Below are 21,784 nucleotides of genomic sequence, written 5' to 3'. Positions count from 1 at the left end.
GTCCTGTCCAACTGCAACCTTAAAATATGTACTGTAATATCCCATGTTGATGTTGTACATGGTGTGGCTGAGATTCAAGCTATTGCAGTGTGCCTAACTGCCTATGGAGGTTCAGACCAAAGCCACAGTTGTATGAGGACTATAGTTCCTATTTTACAGTGGTGTAAAGTAATTAACACACAGGGTGCATATCCCGACTAGAGCCAGGATTTCAAATCCGACCGTTGAGTGCTTTTCCCAACGTAAATTGGAATATAACGTTTCCTATTGTAAACCGCAGTGTGTGGCTGTAACAGAGTATTTCTATATTGCAGTATGATACTTTTACTTAAGTAAAAAGTTTGAGTACATTTTCCACCACTGATCGTTTTCCTGTAAAGCATTGGTTCCCAAAATTATAAATTTGGTGTCTCCCCAGTCCCCAGGACCCAAACGTGAGTTTGTATATGCTATTTTTACTATTTATAAGTTTTATAAATGTATAGATTACATTTATTACATTTTTTGGAAAGATTTTTTTTTTAATCTTTTGAAATAATGCAAGTATATATGCAAGTAATGCATAAAAAAAAAAGCTATGTTCACTAATGACCCCCAAAATGGGTCCCGAGTCCCGACCCATTGTTCGTGAAACACTGCTGTAAAGCATCGATAAAAGTGAGGCTATAAAATTCTCTTTGAGCTCAGAGATCTACGTATTCAGCATGATGAGTTACCTCACTGAAATGAACTCAAGACCTGGCTCCAAAATACATAAACCTGCAGTGAGGTTTCTCCTTGGTTCTCCTAATTCCAAGAGCCAACACTTGTCTTTTGCGATGAGATTAAATGAATTCATTTATTCCCTGTTGATTCCAGAAACCCCATTAGTCTTGCTATCTATACTTGGAACGCTCAACAGACAAGAGATTAACGGAGGGTGGTCTGTTTTTGTAAAAGAGATCCTCTGAGGATGCTTAAGTGAGGTGGGGTGGGGGGGGCCTACCTATACAGGCCATCTTGTTGAGGTCAAGTTCATAGCCGTCAAAGCAGTCACAGGTATAGCCTTCCCTCACTCGCACACAGCGGCCGTTCTCACAGCCATTCAGGACGCCGCATTCCTCCGCTCTGAGGCCCTCGAAGCTGTCATAGCGATCTGATTGAATAAAGAAGTATTTATGAGACGATCGTGATCTTGAACCAAAACATAGAAATATCGTGATATGTTTGCCATTTTACAGAAAACAGTCCAAATAAGAAGAATGTGTTGTCAGCAAACTCTTCATTATTAAGCAAAAACATCTGTGTTCATTTGACCGTGCACCCACCGGGGTAAGGCTCCAATGGACGGGGCTCGAACTCCCGTGGTCTAAGTATAGGGACACGGGCTGGCGGTTGGCTGTAAGTATTACTATTGTCGACGAACAGTGGAACGCTATGTGCGGGGTCAGGGTTGTAGTAGGTTCCTCCTGGCAGGGGGGCACCATAGTTGTCCCAGTACGGGGGACCAAATGACTCCTCCCCGGTTTCGTCCGTGCCCTCGGGACTGTACTCGAAGCCTGGCCGCTCTCGTAAACTGTCAGAGCCTCTCCTCGGCAAGTTGCACATCACTGCATAGTCCTCTGAAAACATCAACAACATACAGAGTTGAGTGGTGGTTTCCGTTGTTCGCATACATAATTAAGTCATAAACACCACCACCAACCAAAAGGCATGTCATAAACATCACTATAATAGCTACTATGCAAATGCTCAAACTATGAAACAATAAACATGAAAGAAATGAGCGGACACGGAAAATCGAAACCAGCACGTTCAGAATCCAGCGTGCAGCCTACATCCGTCTCTCTCTCACCAGTGTCTCTCCTGGGACAGAAAGCACATTGTTCACTCCAGGCCACGCCGTACAAGCAGCAGCACTCGGTGTAGGTGGTCCTGCGCCCTGGGAGGGGGTCCGCACACATGTTGTCCTCCACCAGCTCCTGCCAGCAGATCTCCATGTGGATGTCATGATCAGGCCCTAATGTCTCTGCGAGAAGACATGGATGGAAGGAGGGACGGATGGATGGATGGATGGAGGGAGGGAGTGAGGGAGGGAGGGATGGATGGGGAAATGGTGCATGGTTAAATGCAGGGTTCTTCGACAGGGGGTCCGGGACCCCTAGGGGGTCCTCAGAGTTACTACAGGGGGTCCTCCAAATCTTCCAATCCTTTTTATTTTAACAACTTGAACCCTAGTGTCCACTGTCCATATTCTGAGAACTGTAGCCAAAAATAGCAGATCTACAAGCTCACAACGCCTCGCGCTGCGAGCTTGTAGATCGGCTATTTTCGGCAAAGAGGTTTGGTGTAGAAGGGAAAAAGAGCAGACTAAGTACAGAGTGAAAGGTGAAGTTTATGTATTGACGGTTCAAGTGGTTAAATATCTGAAAACACAAATTGACATGAATTCAAAATACACTGACGATTGTGCTGTCAAACAATGAAACTATGTGGAATCTATGAACAGGTTGTGGGGGTCCCTGCTTCATTTCTCTCTCAATGAAGCAGGCCTGTAAAACGTTGAAGACTCCTGGTTAAATGGATGAACATTGTGAGCTGCTATTTTCAAAATGTAGAAACATTTGCGTATTTTTACTTTGGTAATGTAAGTGTATTTTGACGCCAGTACAGTTTAGACAGTTTACAGTTTAGGCATTTAGCAGACGCTTTTAATCCAAAGCGACTTACAATAAGCAGATAAAAACATCACAATAATAAACAAGATAATAAATAATAAATAATAAACAAGATACTAAGTACTTTTTAACTTTTCCTATCAAGTCAACATTTTGAATACAGGAGGTTTTTAGTCAGAATACTTCTACATGGAAGTATTGTAGAGTAACCCCTCCTCCACTGTGTGTACGGTAGGTCATTTCATAAATACCGTACCTTCTGTGGTGTTGAAGCTGATGCAGCGTTGCCGGGTGTGGTCTAGGACCAGTGGAGGGCTGCAGAAACAGTTGAAGGACCCGGCGGTGTTCACGCACACTCCGTCCACGCAGGAGTTCTCTGTCGCACACTCGTCATAATCTAGTGCGCGCACACGCACGCACGCACGCACGCACACGCACACGCACACACACACACACACACACACACACACACACACACACACACACACACACAATGTGCACGGGACACACAGACAACGTTAACCACTTAAGCCCTACAGGTACCGGTATATACTTCATCATTGTTATATTCCCATAAAAAATAATATATACATTCTATTTATTTTGCATTTGAAGAGAGTTGTGGGAGTTCTTTCTGTAACTAATTGTATAATGACATGCAGGGAGGCCAGGCATAAATTGGTTAATGATATGTTTAAGTTCTTACCCACGCACTCCAGGCGTGTGTTGTCGTAGTAGAAGCCAGATCGACAGTAGCAGGTGTAGGTGGAGAAGAGGTTCGAACACTGTCCGTTTTTGCAAATGTCCGAGCCAAACATTGCACACTCGTCTACATCTGGCGGTAGAGAGGGGTGTCACACAGAGGTATATTAACACTAGGGTTAACAGAGGGGGGAAACATTTTCTTACCCACTTAAGCAATACTGTACTAGTGAAAATGGACAATGTACGAGCTCACAACACGTCATATCAGAACATGTGAGCTTGTAAATAAACAAATAAATAATATATACACACACACAATGAAATGCAAGTATTTAATTTGGTCTGGCCAGAAGCAGTGGGTAAAATATATCCCCAAAGGCCATAAAAAACGAGTGACCGATAGGATATCAAAAGCAGAGGCTTGGATTTTCCTCCTCATCACCCCAAGCAAATCAAACCCTATCACTGAAGCTAAGAACGGTCAAGAACCTGGCATTGGTTGGTAAACCTTCAGTTCTTTAATAACAAGCTGTCAGGGCACAGTGACACCTAATTAGTCAGGTATGCGGGCAGGTAGCTCTTCAGCCTTAAAAGGCCGGATGTGGAGAGAGGGAGAGAGAGCCGTAAATGCAGCAGGGAGTTACTGTACGTACGTCCATCTTTCTTTAGCTGCAGGTGGAAAATGAAAGACGAGCTGACACAGCACTTGTACTGCTGCCAGCGCAGAGTTTAGTGGGGAAGGGAAAACTGTAAAACTCAGAGGAATCTCAACTCCAAAACAGCTTTCTCGGTGCGACGTACCGGTAAGGTGTCCGAACTCTAGATGTCAGGGCTGCGTAGCGGCCCGATCCTCTTGTCTTATTAGATCTATTGGTTGGACTGTATATGTCCCTAGCTGGCACAGGGACATATATAGAGAGAATGAGGGACAGAGAGAGAAAGAGGAGAGAGTGTGACAAAGACAGAGAGAGCTGCTGCTGAGATACCGTACCTCTGTAACGTTCTCCGCCTTGTGGAGAGGACACCTTCACGGGTAGAAGTCCACTACCATGCGGGCACAACTGGTTATAATCCGCTGTAAGAACATACAAATGATTTTCTTGGTGAAATGATCTAGAAATCATCTGCAAAGTCACATGGTACAGTAGCATACTTGCGATGAACTAACTAATGTGTAGTTGTGCAATCACCAATCAGTTTACAGTTTAGGCATTTAGCGATTGTGGGATTGTGGGTGGGGTTGTAGGGGTTGATCAGGTTTTGGAGGTATGGAGGAGCTGTACCGTTGGCTGCTTTGAAGGTCAGCATCAGTGTTTTGTATTCAGTGTGGGCCGCAACCGGGAGCCATTGGAGGGAGCGGAGGAGGGGGAAGACCAGTCGTGCCGAAGCATTTTGGATCAGTTGGAGTCAGTTGCAATGATTCTCAATCTTTTTAAATTCAAGGACACCCAGTTTGATTGGGCCATTTGATATAGTTTTGGTCTCTGGGACTGCAATCATATCCACTTTAGGTGTTCTATACGTATCAATTCATAACAGATTGATAGTTTAAATATCTTACAACATTGGTTCTTTTTCAAATATGCACGCAAAGGTCTATCTATCTGTAGGCTGTAGGCATCAATGCTCTCCCTTAATGACGTATCCTTGGTTAGAATGGTTCTGGTTATAACTGGTTGAAAAAACACAGGCCGATTCGCTGGAAAACGCCCAAGGTTGCAAGAATCGTGAACAGAACCGGTGCTGGAATCAAAGTTATTTTGGTCTTGGTTCCCAAGGATCAATCATTTAGCTGGAGACCCCGGAACCCACTCGTCAAGAACCAGAGACTTAAAGGGATATTTCACACCCGATAAAATGACCAAACGTTTGGTCATTTTATCGTCTAATCAGGCTTTTGTGAACACCCTGGACAGATTTAAAATTGCTTCATTCAGTATTTAGATATTTAATATTCATTTTATCAGACACGCCCCCTTCCTATACAACCCCATTGTATTTTCAAACTCCATTTTAACCACAAAAAGATTAATTGAAAACACCTGTTCTTTTTTCTGGTGACTCCTGACGCCCTCCTAATATAGTACGTGAACTGGCCGTGTTTTTTTTTATTGTATTTCATTTTTTATTTTCCCAAAAAATGATGACAAATGAATGACAAAAGTTATGGAAAAAACACGTCCAGCTCACGTATTAGGAGGGTAGTATGAGTCACCAGAAAAAAGAACGGGTGTTTTCAATGACACTATCATGGTTAAAATGGAGTTTGAAGTTACAATGGGTATGTATGAATCAATCAACTTAAAATCTGTTCAGGGTGCCTGATAAAATTACCAAAAGTTTTTCTTTTTCTTTTTTAAGAAATATCCTTTTAAGTGCATCGTTGCAACAAACCAGTTTCCTCACTGACCAAATTTACAGTTTGCCCCTGGTGTGTGACAAATGTGGTCCGTGGCCGCACTGTACCTCTTCCTGGGACGGGGCAGGGGTGGATCTCACAGTTGTCTCCCCAGCCGGATCCCACTGTGCAGCAACACTCCTGCTTGGTGACGTTGTGGGACAGGACGTTGTCACAGAAGTTGGCGTCGTTCAGGTTGTAGTAGCACTCCTTCCTCTCCTCGTCGGAGGAGGGAGGGGACGGATGGACATCAGTGTCAGGCTTAAAGTCTTCATCTGTAAATCAACAAACAAACAAACAGGTGCATTGAAAACAAACAGCAGTAGGTATTTTTTTTTTTTTTTCTATAATTTTTATCCCACGATTTTGCAAACCATTTTCACCCAGTGCCAATTGCCTATGTAATCCTGGGCTCTGCTCTCCCTCTGCCGCGCCTGGGGAGACAACGGACTGGCCTCAAGCTTCCTTCAATGCATGAGTAGTCCAAGTTATTTCTTTTCACCTGACAGGGGGGATTTCCCCGGGATGGATGTAGCGCGTGGAAGGAACACGTTGTAGGTAAAAATCTAGTCATGGGCTGTCTTCCTCCATATATGGGCATTCCCATATGAAGTCCTGTTAGATATGGGCTTAATATCGATAACATCAGGGCTCTCCATATATGGGCATAAAATGGATTCTGTTAGAGTGGTTCCCATGACATCACAACATACAATAAATGTTATGGCCATACATGGGGATTCCTGTCTGAACCAGCCACACCACTGTGATGTCACCTGTTTATGCCCATATATGGAGATCCCTGCTCTCAGTATCTGACTGTGATTTTTTCACCTGTGATGTCACAGTGATGTGTCAGGGGAACCACATTATCAGGCATTATCCCTGCTCTGAGCCTGTGATGTCACAGTGATGTGTCAGGGGAGCGTGATTATGGATCCCACTGGGAAAGATGGATAACCACGCCCCGGACTCATTTTTGAAGCTTGTGATTGGCTGAACCGGACGTAGGGAGCGCTCCGTTGTAGTCTCTTGGACCGCGCGAGGTGCACCAAACCCAAATTATCATTGCGTTTATCGTGCGCTTGCCCAGGCCTTACGGCCTGGGCATAAATAGAACGATTGCATTCACCACGGCTTCGTAACTCGCGCGGCCGGCGCCCGCTCTTCGCGGCCACTCGCGCCTGCGGCGCTCGGGGGCGAAGAACAGGACCAAGGTCCGCTGGCCTTCGCGCCGCTTGCAGTGTCGTGGACAATAACTGTGAAAACGAGCGCTCTATGCCGTTTCCATCCATCTTTCCCAGTGGGATCCATAATCACGCGTAAGGGGAACCACAGTGTCAGGCGTGACGTACATACAGACAGACAGACAGACAGACAGACAGAGATACGTGTGGCGGTTTCCATAGTTAACTGCGACCTACGGTCGCAACAAAGACTCATTTCAATTAGCTTGTGTTAATTGACAATAAAGTCATCTTCTACAAAGTAACTGTGTCGAGTGGCTTTGGCCATTGTTCCTGGAGTGTCCACATCCCTCCTGCATACCTTGGCTTGCCTGTGCTGAGCCTGCTCATTTATCCATAGGCATGGACTCAGGCATTCACCCTTAAGCTGCTGGCTTAGCCAAATGGAAACACTGGCATGTGAGTCAACACACCATTCACTCTCACATGATTGATTAGCACACGTCGAAAGCAAACAGCGGAATGTGGCGCAAAGGTACACAAAGGCATAGCTGGGGTTTTAGTGCCCAGGCAGAAGAAAAAACATCCCCATTGCGGGGCGCGCCGCTTAATAATGTAAATATGGCCTACTCGTGTACACATACAAATATGAGGGCTGGAGACGCGCTGGTAAAGCCGTGACTCAAAGGGCTTTTCCCTTCATTTTGGAGATTGCGTTTCGTGTATTGGTAACCTGCTGACTTGAGGTCATGTTAGTGTAGAAGGGAGTAGTGTGCCCACGGTGCTACCCGCCAATAGCTTACAACAATACACCTCATCCTTGTTTGTCTTGGCAAGGAAATACGCACAGGGGAAGTGGAACAGGCCCTGAGGGGAAGTGCTTTTGAAGATGTGTCCTGATGGGAGGTTTTACCACATTATTAACCCGGGCCTGCCTATTTTGGGCATGTCATTAATAGGCAAACATTTTCAAAATGGTACATGATGAGTTTGTAGACGGGCTATTTTGGATATTCAAAGTATAAAATAGGGCTTATAACCACAACCCGGTGTCCCCATTCTGGTGGTGAACATTTGGCACACACCATATTTTCGGCGCGGATATTTGGCAGAGAGAGAAATACTAGCGGACCACCTGATATAGAACCCTGGGAACCCCGGTGAACAAAAGTATACAGGGTTTAAGTCAGGGGTCTTCAACGTTTTCAGGCCAAGGACCCCTTAGCTGAGAGAGAGATGAAGCAGGGACCCCCTCTACATATTGCATTTAAATGTGTGATGCAGATTTTCAACAATTTCATAGATAGATTCACAGACTTGTTTGACAGCACTATCATCAGTCTATGTTGGATTTGTGTCTTTAGCTAACTTGACCTTTCACTCTGTACTTGATCTGCTCTTTTTGACCTCTACACTAAACCTATTTGCCAAAAAAACAGCCGATCTACAAGCTCTCAACGCCTTGCAGTGCGAGGCGTTGAGAGCTTGTAGATCTGCTATTTTTGGCTAAAGTTCTCTGCAGAATAGGGATGCAAGGGCTCAAGTTGTACATTTTAAAGAATGATCCTAAAACAAAGATTTGGCTGCCGCCCTGTATTAACTCTGAGGACCCCCTAGGGGTCCCGGACCCCCTGTTGAAGACCCCTGGTTTAAGTGGTTCAGATAATCTTTCCAAGGGACTCGCCTAAAATGAAAACGTGGACTTTTCTACGGTAGCCACACAACTGCACATTCCTCTATTAAAATGAGTGGAGAGGACTGCCGCAGGTTGACAGATACTGTATGGGACATCACATGACTCGCACCCTCCTCGTTAACCCTGTTGTTTGGACAATGAGAGACGGCTCATTACAGCAGGGACAACTCCGTCTCCCCGTGCTGCGACGGGACGCTAAGTCCCGTAAGTCATTGCGACGGGACGCTAAGTCCCGTAAGTCATTGTGAGTGCTGTGCCTGCCGTATTACCCATGGAGCGACACTGGCTGGTGAGGGGATCAAATTCCTCATTGTCGTTGGGGCAGATGCACAGGAAGCTGCCGTCGGCGTTCTCACACAGGGCCTCCCCGCACAGCGCCAAGCTCATCTCACACTCGTTCACGTCTGAGACAAGAGGAGAGGAGAGGAGAGGTCAAGGACACATTAGAAATACAGTAATAAACTACATAAAAAGTTACACTATGTACTGTAGGCTACTGTATATCCATTATGGGGGAAATAATTCAATTATAGATATTGTGGCTGGTACAAGCGTTTGGCTAACCAGCGATTCTTCCTATTGTTCCTACGTCCTACCATTATTGGTTGTAGTCGTCCACCTTTATTTTTTATCCCTGCCAGGAGGTTGGAATGGACGAAGGCGAGGGATTATGTTCGCTCTCTGTCTGTCTGTCTGTCTGTCTGTCTGTCTGTCTGTCTGTCTGTCTGTCTGTCTGTCTGTCTGTCTGTCTGTGAACAGTTAATCTCAGGCATTGTTGGGAGAACCTCTGTCCCAGATATTTCAAATAGGCCTCATGGTGGCGCTGTAACAGGCCAAATCACACTTTGGCCACATCCATTTACAGTACATCTAACTTGATTTCACGTTTTTGACCGAACACACTTCTTCTGTTCTACAACTCCTGCAGATTTTGACCAATACTTGCACGAGATGATACACAATACACATCATCACTGTGGTAACGTGATCATGATGCATCAGTCAGATTTAGCTGACTACGTTCCAATCGGCTATGACTGCCAACATTTTTGCAGGCCCTGGGTAGGAGCACACTTTTCTAGTAATCAACTGGTTTTATTTTTGGTTTTGGTTTTCACCCCAATTTAGTCTTTGCCAGTTCCCCCCATCATGTTTGTATACTCCTTGTCACTGCCAACCCCACACTGTTTAGTCTTGGGGAGGGTGTAGTCAACCACGCACATCTTCCGATGCACCAGCCGTTTTTTTTTTCACCTGACAGTGAGGAGATCCACTTGGAGGGTGTAACACAGGTACATGCTATCCCTCCCAGTTCCACTCCTTGCTGAACAGTTAGGCACCTTGAGCAACCTGTAGGAGTCGCTAGTGCAGCGACAGAGAACACCCTCCCCTGCCAACCCTAGTCTCCACATTGGTAGGCAGGTCCAGGACAGGCCACTGGATGCCCTCTCATCAATAATTCTAATGCCGCGTGTTAGGCGAAGGCGAGCATCTAGAAGACGGTCTGTGTGTCTGTCTGGGGGTAATCTCACAAAGCACTGGACAGAGTGTTCACAATGTCTTGTGAATGCTGCCATAGTCCCCAGCCGGATCCCACTGTCAGTGAGGAAATTGGTTTGTTGCAATGATGCACTTAAAGGGATATTTCACTTTCAAAAAAGCTTTTGGTCATTTTATCGTCTAATGGGCTTTTTTACTTTAATTTTGGGCGCTCGGTGGCACAGTATAAAGTTCCTGCCCACCACAGCGGTACCTAGGGCTTTGTATCATCTGTGGTGCTTGCAGCTTGACAGGCGTCCATACGAACAGACACTGTCGCAGGAGGGAGGCCGGGGCGGGGATGACGTGCTCTTGCTGTACTAGTACAGCATGTCTCCTACAGGTTGGTCAGGGCACCTGTTCAGTGGGGTATGGAACTAGGAAAAACAGTGTGTACCGACGCATGCATTACGTCGTCCTGACTATTATGCATAGCTGTCACCCTAAAGTAATGTGGACTTACCCTGGTGACAGTATGAGGCTTGAACCGAGTGACTTTATGCAACTGATCTGAGACAATCACACTGGTGCAGATGCCAGAAAGTGAGATAAATGATGAATGAGGAGAGGACAGTAACGCAAGAAGCATGGAGAGAGACATGACTTAAAAAGTTCTGTGAACTAACATAGTGTGATGCAGAAGGAACTGTTTTAGCGTGACACCGCAACGTTCTGTATCAAATGGATTATTTTCTTCTTACGGTTTCCCTAATGTTTCGTGTCTGTGTCTTTGTAAATAAAATGTGCTGCTGATGAGGTAACGATGCTGATGGAGTGTACAAACTAAGAAGATTGCACTGGCAAACGGACGCAGTCTTATGAGTAGGAAGAATTCAGGTAGGCCCACCAACCATACCTGTGTCCTGACAGCTAAATGACTCTTAAACAATATACTTGGTCAATCAAATGGCCTGGAACCCTACAAGTGTTTATACCAGATAATAACACAAATTTCCCAGATTTTGGTTTGTGCCGTGACAGTATGAAAACACTTAATGATGTTGATATGAAAATAAACAAAATTGCCTATGTTGATACGAAAATATACAAAATCTGTTGATAGATACATAGCCACACGAACAAGACGGCAACACACAGAAAACAATTACACAGAAAGCCTGGACCTCATGAGCTTTGACAGTGAGCAAGTATACATACCAACACATCTGCCCACATCATCTGGTGGGTTGGTGTAACCCTGATCACATTGACAGCGATATGAGCCGTCCGTGTTCTCGCAAAAGCCATTTCCACAGATGGTATCGTTGCGGCACTCGTCAATATCTGTAAGGCCAGAGAATACAGAGGCAACAACAGTTTTTAACATTTCAGCACTGGAGCAGTGTTGTTTTTGACAGCAGATTTTGATTTAGTTTTCTTTTGAATAAAATGTAATTTAGTTTTAGTCATAATTTAGTCACCTGAAAAGTATTAGTTTTAGTCTCATTTTAGTCGACTAAATATCATAAGGTTTTAGGCGACTAAATCTACAGTTGATTTAGTCAACTGAAATGTATTTTGGCAGGCCTTGATGGCATCGTAATGATTGATTTTACACTTGGTTGTGTGCTGAAAATAACAGATCTACAAGCTCACAACGCGTCGCGCTGCGAGCAACCAAACATAAAATGACTCTCTTCTCCACTAGTCCCTCCCTTAACGTTTTAGTCTAGTTTTTATTTTGTTGACGAAATTGTCAATATATTTAGTCTTAGTTTTAGTCATCACAGTTTTTATTTAGTTTTTATTTAGTTTTCGTCAGTGAAAAAAACGCAGTCGACAAACATTTTTTGTCATAGTTTTAGTCGACGAAATCAACATTGCACTGGAGGCTACAAGCAGATAGAATGCTTTGTACTGTATGACTGACCTGCCCACAACTCTGCACGCATTACTAAAATAAACATTACTACTGCGACAAACGTCTTGACAACGGCAATAACCACCATCATAACATATCAGAATCAACATCGCATGGAGCAGGGGAATCACTTGGAACGTTTTCAGCTTTGCGGGGACCCAGATAATTGAATTGAGTCCATTACTACACTGGCTCCGATGGTAATCCGTCAACTCCACGAGTCTGCAGGAGACGTCAGCCTCGATGCCTGAACACAGTGCGCCTGGAGTACAGCGCACGTCTGGAAAGCTTCAGATTGGGTGCCCCTTTAGCGGGTTCTATGGAGTGAGAAGTGACTCGTAGCACAGTTGGTAAGATTAAGTAAGGGAAAGTGTTCAGTGATGGAAAAAGTACTCAAATTTTTTTACTTAAGTAAAAAGTATCAATACTGCAATACAGAAGTACTCCGTTACAAGTAAAAGTCCGGAATTCAAAATGTACTTGATTAAAAGTATGAAAGTATTGGGCATCAAAGTACAAATACCTCGAAATGGTACTGAAGTACATTACTTAAGTAAATGCACGTAGTTACTTTCCACCACTGATTCACACACAAACCACTTCACAGGCCTTCGAAGAAAGATGGTTGATCGTAAATAACATTTTGATTTGGCTCGGCGGGAATTTGAGAGAACAGCCCCTTGGCTGGAACAACTTTCCATGCTAATCGATGAATCAGTGTAAACCCATTTTGATGTGTTTGACATCTCATGGAGTCCCTCCCAGTCAAAACCAACATGGAAAGGTTTCCGAGCAGGGGAGCTGATCTTAAGACGAAAAAAGGGTGGTTAGGAGCAAGACCTGGCAACCCACAGCAGTTCCTTGCATGCATGGCAACAGATCATAAAAACATGTTTAATAAAAGCAGGGGAAAGACCTTGTTATATATATATAACGTATTATGTCAAATGTATGCAGAGAGAGGAAGAGAGGCATGGAGGTTGAAGCTGTTAACACAGGGCCATATAACACGAGCGTTGATTCCCCGCCACTCGCTGTTTAAAGAGAACATTTGTTAGCAATTTCTTACGTACATAATGTAGTATTTCTTGGCGTGTTGTGCACAGCACAGGGGCCAAAGACAGATACCGTTCGAGAGGCAAGGCTGATTATAATTGTTGGAAAACAAACAAAGAGTTTGACCCATGTTTCAGTCATCCCTGTCTGTTCTATGGTAAATGTTATCAACCAGTGGTCAGTGTTAGCCTGCACTTTGTGAGCTTGTAGATCTGCTATTTTGACGCGCGACATTGTCGGTAGCTGTTGGCACAAACCTACATTTTTTGGGCTCAAGATTTCACTTGAGCCCAATTAACAGTTAATGAACAGATCTGTTAAATAAACCAATGTGACTGAGAAATGTATTTCCAAAACAATCTTGTATTGGGAAATCTTAACTTAAGATGCTTCATGCTACCATGAAGGCCCCATGAACCATGGGGCCACCCTACTGTAGCTTATTTAGTGAGATTTGCGTACCTTTACAGTGGAATGGCTCCTACAAAGTGGCATGTTCAGCAGTTTCTCTCGTTTTTAATCTAGGGACCTTTGAAGGTAAATTATGGGGAATTTTATCAACAGCGTATGGTAGCAACCACATGTGGTGAGTTCTCTTTTCAACTTAGACATAAAACGCTGGCTTGAGTCAGCAAAAACTAATCAGCCAGGGATGTAGTTAAGAATCGGCTTCTCTACTTTCAGCAAGTCATCAACACAGTGGCGTACAGTATATGTCTATCATTTAACATGGACAGTATACCAGAAGAACGTACATCAACAAATGAATGTTGATTTTCATGTATATAACACAAAATAAATTTATATTTTGAGGACTATAAAAATTAATAAACAACAAAATACTTGCAAAGATCTATAGTCATCTGGTCAGAAATCAGCATTAGCTGGTTGCCGAATAGATATGTATGTCCAGTGGCGCCACAGACATTTTACAAGTAATTTGTTCATTGACAGCAAAACAGGAACAACATTCGCGTATTGTCTAAATGCATTTTAGTTAGCCTCTGGGCTCTCATAAATGCTGTGTCATTTGGAAAACAGTAGCGGAAAGAGCCAAATAAACCTCAACCCGTTCAGTTGGAACAGAGCTGACTTGGCTGCAGCCTAGTCCTCCATTCCAGCCCAGATGAGTTGCATTCTGACGCTTGGTAGCGGATTGGTTCGCTGTCAGGGCTCTTGTCCTGACTTGGCCACTTGTCTAACATGCCGCAGGGGTCAGAGAACATGAGCTCCCACAGGGTAATAAAACTGTCTAGGACAGGATTGCTATTGTCGTTTCCACAGTAGGACCTACTTAGAAAACGCACGAGAGGACCCAAATTGCTACAGTAGCATGGACACGTGGGCTCAGATGGCTGTGAAATGAAAAGAGAATGGCACCGGAGCTCATACTGAAACCCACCAACCCGCAAGCTCAAGATACTTGGCCCCGTTAGCAGCGAGATTCTGAGGATCACAATATCAGTTCTTATGTCCGTCCACCATTTTTGTCCGAAGCAACATATCTCAAATACCTAGAGCTGGATTGCCATGGCATTTGTGGTGCGCCTTCATTCTCCCCGGAGGTGAATCCCGACTGATTTATGACTCCATGGCCTTTCCTCTAGCACCACCCTTAAGTGACATTTTCCGCTTGCACACAAACATATCTCACAAATGGGTGGATCACCACAGAATGTGTTGACTGCATTCATGCTCCTTGCAGGATGAACCCAGCTGATTTTGGTGACCCTGTGACTCTTCCTCCACTAAAAAGGATGAAAATTCTAAAAAGGCTGGAGTCATGAATATTGTGTTTTCGGAAACGGTGACTAAAGACATTGCAATCCACAAAAGCATCTACAGCGGAAAAAATATTCCCATAGCTCAATCAGGGGAATGTGCTGAAGGCTTTTGGTGAGGTGAAATGTATTGTATAACAGCGCGCGAGGAACATTTACGCATGTGTGAAGAACTTAAGAAGCAGCCAGCTGGGAGGTCTCTCAGGAAGGTAATGGAAGCTCTGAGCCGCCGCATGAAATAATCACTGTCTGGTGCAGCTTTTCATCCATGTAAAACAGCGAACATGTATTAGTACCACCATGTTATAGCACAGTGCGTCATATGCAATGTTTTCAAACCATCGCCTCGGAGTAATTAAGAGCACCCGGGCAAAGAAACCCCTCTCTAATGGCCTTTCTTTTTCCCTGTGTGCGTCTGGCTCTGATAGCGCTGGAGTGACAGCGTTACTAAGAGGGCCAATTACTGTACAACTCCCTTTATCCAGCCAGAAAGTTAGAATGCTAATCACAGCATTAATGGCTCGTGGGAAACGATGAATAATGCATGATGGGATACCTCTAGCAAGAGCGTGACTCGCTTGACAAAAACAGGAAGTGGCGGCCTGGCTACCCTTCCACCTCTTTCCACGTCATAATTACGATTACGTCACGATGCACGGAGGGCTGAAAATCGCCCGAAGGGAGGAACTGAGGTGCTGCGAGAGGGTGAGGAGGAGTTGGGTCTAGGTGGGAGGTGTTGAGCTGATGGGCTGACCTGAGCCATTATAGGCAGCCCTCCTCAGGGGTGTCGCACCACATTCTGGGCCCTGGGTACAACGATTCACTGCGGGCCCCCGCCCTGAATGTTCTTCATAGGGGGAGGGGGTTTAACCCATTTAGACTGGGAACGCATTATTACGCATTATTTTGTGCTTTAACTATTGAAAAAGAGCAAATATACAAGCTCACAGCGAGCTTGTATATCTGCTATTTTTGAGTCTTTGAATATTTCACATCCTTCTAAGGTTTTTTTTTAAAAACTATGTTTCAATGTCAGTGGTGCTCAAACCTTTTCATATGAAGGACCCCCAAAAATGATATGTATTTGGCCAAGGAACCCCATCTCAAAATATTTATTTCCAATTTGAGTTTTTGAGTCAAAGTAGATCAATGTTGCAGCGCGGCACTAGTGCCGCTGTCTGCTATTTTTCAAAAGTTAAAGTATAAAATAACCCCTGAGCCCTCCTAATGGTCTGACCTGGGAGGACCTCCTTCCTGGATCCGGGTGAGGCAGGGGGGGGGGGGGGGGGGGGGGGGGAGGGGTTCAGGTGGGTTAAGTGGGGGGTCTCCGTGCCATGTGCTAATATGGAGCACATGGTGGTGATCCAGAAGCCCATAGGAATCACTGACTGCTGGCTCACCCTGCCACGGCCCGCACTCCTCTCCAATTCCCTGGGCAACCCCTGGTCTGATTGGACCCATATGCACACAGGGGTTACTTAACACTTGCAATTGGAAAGGGATGCGGTGAAGGCATTTCATTACGGGGAGGCGTGTTTGTGTGTTTCATGTGTCATGTCATCTATGGCCTGTCTTGACCCCGGCGCACTAAGGAGGTCAAGCTGTCTTATATGGCGTGTTTACACCCAGTGCCGGATCCCCCGCTCTACATCTGGACCGCAGCATGAGTAATGACACATGGTAAAGCCTTCACGTTTTTCTATACGTTTGCCAGGGAGCGATGCTTGGCGAGAGTGCAACCACAGACAATTTCCGTCCTCGGGCCATGCCTCATTAAATACGCGTCAGTGCTGCGTACAATTTATGGACTTGATGGCAAATTGGAAGCCCAAAACAAAGGCCGGATCTAATGAACACGTACCATAATAACACGCCCGGGTTTGCGCGTGTTCACGCGTGCACGTTTGTGTGTACACACACACACACAAACAAACAAACACACACACACACACACACACACACACACACACACACACACACACACACACACACACACACACACACACTGTGCCCACAGGGGCCCTCCGTGTGGCATCATTGCAAGGCCGAGGAACGGTGGCGAGGAAAAAATAATATGTTTTTCCCTTTTGTGTTATGACCGTTAAATCTAAATGGGTACGGCGAGCCGAGCCAAAGACAACCGCTGCCCCATGGAGAATGGACGGCGTGAGGGTAAAAATAAAACAACGCCCCTCGCAGGAAAACTGGAAATTACGGCGTCTGGCCTCTTCTTGAATATTTGATGATTCTTTACAAGCAGACAGAAATGCCTCGCAGTAATTGAGCTCCCTCCCTGGACTGTTTTATTAGGGTGACGGCAGCATCTCACACAAACTCCCCAATCACACCGAGGAACAAGAGCCTATTGTGTGTAGTGTTGGTTTGTTGAGAGGGCAAGAAGAGGCCTTCGCTCTCAGTCCCAGGCTGAGGTGTGTGGTGTGTGTATACGCGCGCGCGCTTGCCTGTATGTGTGTGTGCGTGTGTGTGCGTGTGGGTGGGTGGGTGGGCCCGTGGTGGTCATGACTCAAACTCTGAGATCTGGAGCCTAGGGACTGGCATGAAAACAAAATGATTGGAGACTGATGGTCATAGCTGTGATGAAGAGCAAGAACAAGGAGTGCTATCGTGCCCCAGTGTACTGTGCGATTGTGAAGGTTGTAAAACGGCGTCCCAGTCCGGTCGGAATGTACCATTCCCTGGATGACCTCCCTGACTAACACGCTATTGTTTAGCAGAGCCCCATAACCGGCAAAAACAAGTGGATCTAGTCCATTTCTGCAAGCACACATCAGCCCCTCTGCCCCTTGAAGAGTGTCTACGTTGAACCCACACAAGAGTATACAGCGAGCGGGAAGGGAGAAGAGGTGAGCAGCTGGTTTCAATCTGAGCCCTATCTCACAACAGACCCCTGCACTCTTAAAACCCATTTAGGCCTAGACTTATTGAATGCTTTAACCAGTGAAAAATAGCAGATATACAAGCTCACAGCGCGCCACCGAGTGCCGCGCTGCGAGCTTGTAGATCTGCTATTTTTGGAAAAAGTCGTGAAAATGTGTGCAAATCTCTGAATATACCGGTATGTATTTTCAAAGCGAACGTTTGTAACTCAAATTTTGCTTCTGGGTGGTCCCTGGAACTAAATATTTTGAGATGGGGGTCCGTGGCCAAATAAATATCATTTTGGGGGTGCTTCACATGAAAAGGTTTGAGAACCAGTGACATAGTAGTCTCTCAAGAACAGACTAACTGAGCTCCATTTAAAATGAAAAGGACCTTTTCTTTGACAATGGCTGGCCAGATTGCTGACATAGAAACAAAGGTTTTTAAAAAAATCTTAGAAGGATTCAAAAGACACTTATAGAATCGGGAGTCAAAATTCTAATTTTCACGATTTTTTTAAAAATTGCAGATCTACAAGCTCGCAGCGCGGCACTCGGTGCCGCGCTGTGAGCTTGTATATCTGCTATTTTTCAATAGTTAAAGCAGTCAATAATCCTAAATGGGTTAAGCTGGTGCCAGACAGGCAGCATCATAAAGTCCACAGCGAGGAGACGGCCACACTTAGCCAGGGATGGGTGGGGGTGGGGGTGGGGGTGCTCTGTCATCGATCGGCCTAAGGGTTGCTTGTTGCGGTTCTCCTCCGCCCTTCGTTTTTCTCAGTCAAATAAAAACCAAGGGGTGATGAAAATAATGCTATATGAGGCTACATGGCTCTCAATGTGTCTCCCCAATGCAGCGTCTCTCACACATGTAAGTAGACAAGTTAGACAACATAGACAAAGAGCCTCCATCTGGAGGTCAATATATCACTCTGTGACGACACTCTCAGGCCCCTTCCCCGACCTAGTCCGTCACTCTCCGGCCGCTGACTGTTTGGACGGTGTCTCGATATGAGGAAATACTTGGCCTTGCGCGGTCTGTCTCGGACAAGCTTCTTATAAAATACGCTTGATGTTTTATGGTCCTATAACAGACACGTTACAAAGATAAGCAACGCAAAATGAAAAAGTGATTCACTCTGGAGGTCGTTTGAGTAACAACGTTCATATCTCAGGGATGTACATACAAACACAGCCCTCGGCGTCCAGCCTTTCCAGTAAACACGTACGGCTCTATGAGTTGTGAAGTTCACGGACGCTGTTGTTGGCCGCTTGCGGGTCCAGATGTGGGAGTTGCGCCTCGAAAAACCGGTCACCTCAGGTGACTGGTTTGTTTCACGGAGGGAGGAGGAGGTGGAAGAGGAGGTGAGGTGAGGTACAGTCCACAAGCTAGCCTGGAGGCTGGATATCCTATCAGAGGACAGCCCTGTCCCACTTCCACAGAGGAGGACAGCAGCGATCGGGTTCCCTGGCAGAGCCCCTGCCAACTGCCCTCCATTACCTGCATTGTCCGGAGGATGAGACCTACTGCTATTATCGGCTGGCCCCACACAAAGCCTCGGATGACAGTGTGCTCCTCTTTCTAAAGTGCCCCAATTTCAGGGGCCATTTCCCTTCGCCTCCAGCCCCCCCCCCCCCCACCCCCCACCCCCCACGTCCTTCTGCCCAGGAAGACCAAGAGCAAACTGATAGCTTTTGATTCACATGAGCCTCTTTGTCCGTGCGTGCCAGAGAGATATCGCTATCGGTGCACCGAGGGAGGGCTGTGGAGAGTCTGTAGAAAGCCTGCTATTCAGACTCGTCCCTACCTTATCCTAATCCTCTGGCCCAAGGTGAATGAGGGAGCCGGGAGTTGTGCTGCCTTTTTTATTTAAAGCAGATTCCGTAAGGCGACAAGTGTCTCTCACAGACATGTTAACAGAAATGGAAAAGTATTTAAAATCTCATATATTCTTTTATTTGGCCTGGCACTTGCCAAATGTCGGTGTCCACCAGGACCAAATCACCAGATTTTGAATTTTGAAAATACTGCTGTGTGGTAGGCACACGCATACAATATATTACTGCAACAGGCCAAAATGCGTTGACGGTCTCCCACTTTGCGCAGAATCTTTGGAGACAGCAATCAGCATCTGCCTGACTTCAGACGCCACTCTTTGTGTGTGGCGCGCAAGTGCTTTTAAATGCGACCCAATCTAAACACTCACCGCAGTCTGCGTTCTCCTCTCCCTCCAGGCCCGGCTGGCAGCCCATGAAACAGCGGTACGATCCAATGGTGTTCTCACAGCGCCAGGTACCACACACCGAGCTCCCAAAGTCCTTGCACTCGTTCTGGTCTGTGGAGGGAAAGAGAGACACATGTTAGCGTCTTACCAACATAAATGCATTTCACGCAGACACGTGCGCACGTGAGCATACACTCACACGCACAGTCGCACACACACGCTTGTCCCCTGCCCCTCTTGCTTCAGTACAATGGCTGAGCAGCCGCAGTCGGCCAGGAGGCCCGCAGTGTTGCCGTCCTCAGCAAAGCGCAGCAGGCAGCAGGCAACGGCCAAGAACAATATTATCACAGCAACCCAAGAACTTGTGAAGGAGCTAAAGGGAGACGTTCCAGAGGGAGAGACACCTCCAGCTCACAATGGGGTCATTCATGCTCCCCCTAGAGGGGGGAGAGGGTGTGCTGTGCTTCAGCCACGGCGTCCAGGCGCCCCTCGGGTCCTTCTTCTCGCCGTGGAGCAAAGCCTACTAATCCACAGGCCCACGAACGCTCAGCTGCAGCGGAGCGCCATCCCCGCTGACGCATCGCCGCGCTGTACGTACATAATCAATCATAGCCCAGCGCTTCTACACTGAGCACGCTCTGATCTTAATGTAGCGTGACGATCAGGCGGCCGACTCTGACATGCTGGTTTGCTCCGTTTCCAATGGAGGCGGCAGACGCCCGAGGGCAAACGGTTGGCACAATAACCACCAGTTCCATATCCAACCACTTAATTCCTACGTATATGCGTTGCAATGTGACACTTTGTGAGCTTGTAGATGTGCTATTTTCACATCTTCTGAACATCTTTGAAATTTGGCCAAAATAGGGATGCCAGGTTTAATGTGGTTCAGGACATCAGTGGTGGTGGGTCTGACTCTGAGCAGAGTCTGAGCTCCCAGCCTCTCACCTTCACAGTCGGCCGTCTCTGCGTTGAACTTGAAGCCGGCCTTGCACAGGCATAAGAAAGAGCCGTCCGTGTTGAGGCACTCGCCTCGAACGCACACATTGTCCTTACTACATTCATCCACATCTAAAAAGAGGGAAGGAGAGAGAGAAACAGAGAGAGGTGGTCATTAGAAAGAGGATATGATTTGTTACCTATTGATTATAGCGAAATATCTCCATCTATCCTATGTCTTCGTAACATCCGCAGGGAATATCACTCCTCATAAGCATCGCGAAAATAATGCCTGTGTAATCAAGCGCTTGTCTGCACACAAGATGCATTGCCCATTTATTGCACTCAACAGTGTACTGGCAAACAGGAAACAGGGGAAAACGCAGCTTTTCAGGCTGAGAGCATTCCCTCAGACAAGCAGAAATTATAAATGAAGTTTGTATGCTTGATTAACCGTAGATTGGTGGATAATTGCAGCATTACAGCTCAAGTAACAATGCACAGTATCTCAGCTTGGGGTAATAAGTGGGGGCAAAAAGGCAGGGTAGGTAACAGCGCCAGGGAAAACCCCCACAGCTTTGTTTGCCAACATTTGATAATGAGAGAAATGTTTCAGAGCTGGCCTAAATACATGTTTATGAAGGCAGAAAGAGCAAAACAATACTTACGGTAAGCACATATAAGTATGTTGTTAGTGAATGGCTTGGGAATTAATTAAAGGATTTTACAGCATTCGGTGAAGAACAGAGCAAAACTATATTAATTAAAGGATTTTACAGCCTTCACTGAAGAACAGAGCAAAGCTATAGTATGGGTCAATCTGGGAACCCATTCAGTAAAAAAAAAAAAAAGAAATTTGTC

The 21,784-nt window shown here is 45.8% G+C and overlaps 2 protein-coding genes across 2 annotated transcripts in view; both read right to left on the bottom strand.

Moving 5' to 3' along the window:
* The window catches only part of arel1 (apoptosis resistant E3 ubiquitin protein ligase 1), a 225,227-nt gene that overhangs the window by 3,640 nt on the left and 199,803 nt on the right, over positions 1-21,784 (bottom strand). The gene's annotated exons all lie outside the window — the stretch shown is intronic.
* The window catches only part of LOC308305994 (latent-transforming growth factor beta-binding protein 2-like), a gene marked incomplete at both ends in the record, with an annotated part of 165,350 nt that overhangs the window by 1,956 nt on the left and 141,610 nt on the right, over positions 1-21,784 (bottom strand). Inside the window, 11 exons of the mRNA XM_080750893.1 lie at positions 986-1,135; positions 1,308-1,601; positions 1,835-2,008; positions 2,914-3,054; positions 3,364-3,492; positions 4,354-4,437; positions 5,829-6,035; positions 8,913-9,047; positions 11,341-11,466; positions 19,967-20,095; positions 20,933-21,055. Of these exons, the coding sequence (XP_080607019.1) occupies positions 986-1,135; positions 1,308-1,601; positions 1,835-2,008; positions 2,914-3,054; positions 3,364-3,492; positions 4,354-4,437; positions 5,829-6,035; positions 8,913-9,047; positions 11,341-11,466; positions 19,967-20,095; positions 20,933-21,055 (1,692 nt within the window). The remainder of the gene's footprint in view (positions 1-985; positions 1,136-1,307; positions 1,602-1,834; positions 2,009-2,913; positions 3,055-3,363; positions 3,493-4,353; positions 4,438-5,828; positions 6,036-8,912; positions 9,048-11,340; positions 11,467-19,966; positions 20,096-20,932; positions 21,056-21,784) is intronic.

The sequence above is a fragment of the Nannobrachium achirus genome (assembly GCF_963921795.1).
Source record: "Nannobrachium achirus genome assembly, chromosome: 20".
NCBI classification, from domain to species: Eukaryota; Metazoa; Chordata; class Actinopteri; order Myctophiformes; family Myctophidae; genus Nannobrachium; species Nannobrachium achirus.
Note: the sequence above shows the minus strand (reverse complement) of the source record. Positions and strands in the feature narration are given on the sequence as shown.